This window comes from Alexandromys fortis, unplaced genomic scaffold, assembly GCF_014885135.2.
Source record: "Alexandromys fortis isolate MF-2015 unplaced genomic scaffold, M_Fortis_MF-2015_v1.1 scaffold_216, whole genome shotgun sequence".
NCBI lineage: Eukaryota > Metazoa > Chordata > Mammalia > Rodentia > Cricetidae > Alexandromys > Alexandromys fortis.
The window spans coordinates 1,285,174-1,289,880 of NW_026068089.1; the positions used below are offsets into that span (position 1 = coordinate 1,285,174).

Consider the following 4,707-nt stretch of genomic DNA (forward strand, 5'->3'; position numbering starts at 1 on the left):
GGATTTGATACTGTATATAAGTTAATTGTAACAGTTATCTTCAAATCTATGTACACAAGCATTGTTTTATTTTATTAATTATTTTATTCTTCAAAAATTACATATTTAAGCCAGGCGGTGGTGGCACACACCTTTAATCCCAGCACTTGGGAAGTATAGGCAGGTGGACTTCAGTGAGGCCAGCATGGACAGTCAGGACTGTTACACAAAGAAACCCTGTCTTTTTTTGGGGGGGGGGAATTTCCAGAAGAGAAATTTAATCTAATTTACATATTTCTATGTACATTGATAACCAAAAGATGGCCACTGAAAAAGGTTAAAAGGTCAATTAGCTCCCGGTATCTAGCTGGCCCAGGACTGGAAAATAAAAAGATCCACGTTCCTTATTTTCTACACAAAACGCATTTTTATTAAAAAAAAAAAAAGTGAAAGATCTAGGGAGCTCTACATAGAAAGCAACAGTGAAAAGGGGAGTGTGGCAGGGGTGGAGAGGAGAGCCCACCCCTCACTCTACCCTCCCAGCCCTGGAGCCCCTGAAGCTCTGTCATGGCAGGAGGCAGCAGTCAGCTCTGAACTCTTCCAAGCTAGGAAGGCCCCCTTTGGGGGGGGAGGGCAGCCAGCAAGAATTTCCGTGGGCTCAGTGGGGGCTCAGTGGAGGCTCCCAAGCCCTAGTAGGTTAGCAGAGGGAGCGTGGATTCCCCTGAGCAAGCACCGTGGCATGACGTGGTTGTTTGACTTGGGAACTGTGGGGGCTAGGCCAGATCCCAGGTCTCACGAGGTGCGCGTGTGTTATGTTTGCCCGTGCATGAGTGAGAATAGATATTCATGGGGGCAAAAGGGAACAGGGGTGTTTGGGGTCTTTGCAAATGGCCACGGATGGCAGACATAGCCCTGCCTGGTTGCTAGACACAGGGAAGTGCTGTTCTCCCCTGTAACCAGATTGGCCACCACCAAAGGCCTGGCTACTGCCCCTGCTGGACCAACCCAGGTAGGCTCAAAGAGAGTACCCTTGTGGCCCCAGAGTCCTCAGGCTGGGGGAAGGTGGCTAGCTGGCTCCCGGCGCCCAGGACGTAGTGTGCCCGGCCCCCAAAGGGCGCCGGTTTGAGGTTTTGGCTTGCTCCTTTGGAAACAGAAAAGAAAGAGGGAAATGGGAAAGGACACAGAGGAGAAACAGGAGGTGACAGGTGGCACAAGAGGGGATCTGGAATGCATGTTATGTTAGGGCGCCTCTACAGCTGCTGTCTGTGCTGTGGGGCCTGGGGCTCCTCAGGCAAAGGGTCTGCTTTGGAGACGTTCATCTCCAGGATGTGCCGCTGTAAATGCCGCACCCACTCTTCCTGGATGGAGAGTGGGCCCTGGAATTCCACTTCACAGAACCTGCACTTGAGGGTATAGATGTTGCCCACAAACTTGACCAGTGATGTCTGGGGGGGGCGAGGCACCAGGGAGGGTACTGGCCGGACCCGGAGTGGGGGTTGCCGCACCTCTTCCAGCTTCTGTTGCAGGTCATTGGCATCCTCACCACCCCGAGCTGCAGAGGCATCTGGTGGGCCGTCTTGTCTGCGTTCAAATTTGTTGATATTTTGCCGTTGGTGCTCCTCTGACTTCACGGTCCCGGGTGGTCTGGTTGCCAGAGGCCGTTCACCACTGTCAGCTGCCCTGCCAGCCTCAGGTTCCCCCCCAGCACTTCGGCCAACCCGGGACAGGCCCCTAGATGTCAGCCCCAGGGGTGGCCGTTTGTCACCGTCATGGCCAGCACTGCGGAACTTCTTGGTAAAGGGGCGGCCACTCTGGATGCAGCTTTGGTAGGCACCCACTTTCTGGGGCCGGTGTTTGATCCACTCACTCAGCGTCTCAATGGGAGAGCCGTTGACACACCACTTTGTCACACCGGACTGCTGAAGGTGTGCCCTCTCATGGCTGGCTAGGGCTTTTCGGTTTTCAAAGTAAAGGCCGCAGAGCTCACAGCAGGCCTCGGTGGAGGAGTGGGAGGTCTTCTCAGGGAGAGTCTTTGCCTTGAAGGGCAGTTCAGTCTGGATGTAGGTCTTGGCCTTGACCTCTGCTGGGAGGACGCGATCCTCCTGTAGGGGCCGTTTGGTAGCCACTGGGCCCAGGTAGCTGGTGGTAGAAGGCTTAGCCCCGGTGATGGGCGACAGGCTGAGCTCCCGGGGAACCTGGGCCGGCCCAGCTCCTGGTTTTCCAGGCCGGCTAGCCAGGTGTGACAGAGGCAGTGGGGAATGCATAGCCCCTGGAGCTGCTGTCGGGGAACCATCCTCAGCCAGAGCAGGAGCCAGGTCTCCAGCTGGAGGCTCTTTCATGATGAGGCGCAGCTTGGACTTCTTCTTCAGGATCTTTTGAAGTGTGTCAATAGGTGAGCCATTGACAGACCACTTAGTCACACCCATCTGGCGCAGGTGGGAGCGAGCGTGGCTGGAAAGGCCCTTGCGGTTCTTGAAGAACTCACCACAGAACTCGCAACGGATGTCACGTACTGGCTCTGCCCTGGATGATAGGTTCAAAGGTGCCATATCTTCTCGAGGCGTGCCCCAGGGACCCTCAGAAGGGTGTGGCTCCCCATGCAGGGCCCCGGGCAACATCTCCCGCTTGATCTCTACTCTCATTTGTTCAGGTTTCAGTTTCTTGGGCAAGGAAGGAGTAGCAAGGCCTGAGAACATCTTCCGGGCCGTGGGAGGAGGAGAAGCAGTTGGTGAGTGGCCCAGGGGACTGCCCGGTGGCGGTGGCGACTTCTTGGCCAGGGGTGAAATGTGACGATCCGAGGGACTGCGGGCTTCTAGTGAGCTGCCAGGACCTCCGCTACCCACCACCTTGGCTAGGGCTTTGGGGCTAGGCCCTGGTGGGTGGAGGTGTCCACCTGGCCTGGATTGGGTCCGTCTCTTCAGGATCTCCCGCAGTGTGTCAATGGGTGACCCGTTCACAGACCACTCAGTCACACCCATCTGGCGGAGGTGGGAGCGCGCGTGGTTGGACAGGCCCCTTGGTGTCTCAAAGCAGGCACCGCAGACCTCACAGGTGGTCAGGCTCTGGGCCTTGAGGTCTGGCAGCTCCTGTTTGCTGCCATGAGGAACCTCTGCAGCCACTTTGCTGCTCAGCCGACTGGCCATCGGCTCCAGGGTCCCAGAGACAGGCAAGCTCTTCTTTGAGAGTAAGGGAGACCCCAAGTCCATGGCCACCATTGTGTTTTTCCTCAGAACAAAGGCCCGGCGCGGGCACGGGCCCGGGACCCTGCTCTGGCTCGGCCTTGGGCCCGTCCTGCGAAGGCGGCGGCGCCGGGAGAACCACCGGGCCTGGACTCGGGGGACTTGGCGAGGGCACCCCCGTGGTCGCGCGCTCCCGGGCACCCCCCGCGCGCGGCCCCGCCGCCGCCTTGCTCTCAGCTTTTGCCACTCGACACTGGGCGGTGGAGGCGGCCATCTTGGCTCCCAGAAACCCTGTCTTGAAAAAAAAATGTATTTATTATACATACGTGAATGCAAGTGCATATTGCCACAGCACATGTATGTAGGTTACAGTGTGAAGGCCACAGCAGACCCCCTAGGAGTCAGTTCTCTCCTTCCACCATGGGGCCCAGAGATGAAACGCAGGTCCGCAGGCTTGTGTAGCAGGAACCTTCCCTGCTGAGCCATCTCAGGGCCCAAGAGCGCATTAATGCACTCCTTTATTGTGATGTCAACTGTATGAGTCCTAGGGAGACAGACAGACAGCTTGCCTAGCATTCAAAAAGCTCTAGGCAGGTTTTCTGCCACAAACAAAAGACAAAACAAACAAAAATAAGAGTAAGGTAGAAAATACAATGTAATCACAATACTTTGGAAAGTGAGGCAGGAGGATGACAACTTTGAGAACAGCCTGAGCTATGTAACAAGACCCTGTATCTGAATAACTAAATAAATAAATAACAATTAATAACTTACTACACCCATACATAACATGGGAAAATTCCTCAAGTACCGAGCAAGATTCTGATCTGCAGAACCTTATGTTCATCATGGATGTATGTAAACTGAGTTGATTCAAAACATCTTCTTGTAAGAATCCATCAAAAAGGTGGGAAACGACATTGTAATACATATGTAGTACGTAACACATTATTCTGATCAGTGAATTATATGCTCTCTGCTGAGGGAAAGAAGATTCCAAAACAGTCTGAGGGTGCCACCTGTTTTCTGTCCATCTCTGGGAAGCTGCCCTAAGCAGAGCACAAACCACATCCTGCCTGAAGTGACCCACTCTTCTACTAGGAGGGAAAATAAGCACATGACAAACCTAGACTAGAAGAAAACATAGGCTGAGCCGGGCAGTGGTGAAGCACGCCTTTAATCCCAGCACTAAGGAAGCAGAGGCAGGAGGATCTCTGTGAGTTTGAGACCAGCCTGGTCTACAGAGTTAGTTCAAGGACAGGCTCAAAAGCTACACAGAGAAATCCTGTCTCCAGGATCAACATCAACAACAAAAAAAACACACAGAAAGAAAGGAAACAAAACATGTGCTTGTCAGTGCAGCAGTGCAGTGCTGTGCTCGGTGGTGCAGTGTTGTGTGATGCAGGGCAGTGTGGTGCAGTGTTGTGTGGTGCAGGGCAGTGTGGTGCAGTGTTGTGTGGTGCAGGGCAGTGTGGTGCAGTGTTGTGTGGTGCAGGGCAGTGTGGTGCAGTGTTGTGTGGTGCAGGGCAGTGTGGTGCAGTGTTGTGTG

The 4,707-nt window shown here is 54.2% G+C and overlaps 1 protein-coding gene across 1 annotated transcript; it reads right to left on the reverse strand.

Moving 5' to 3' along the window:
- Window positions 1-206: 206 nt before the first annotated feature.
- LOC126488789 (protein Wiz-like) lies at window positions 207-3,432 on the reverse strand. The gene is given in 3 exon segments (XM_050122480.1): window positions 207-1,247; window positions 1,250-3,200; window positions 3,202-3,432. Coding segments are annotated over 3 exon segments (2,211 nt in total). The 3' UTR covers window positions 207-1,218.
- Between the last annotated feature and the right edge of the window lie 1,275 nt (window positions 3,433-4,707).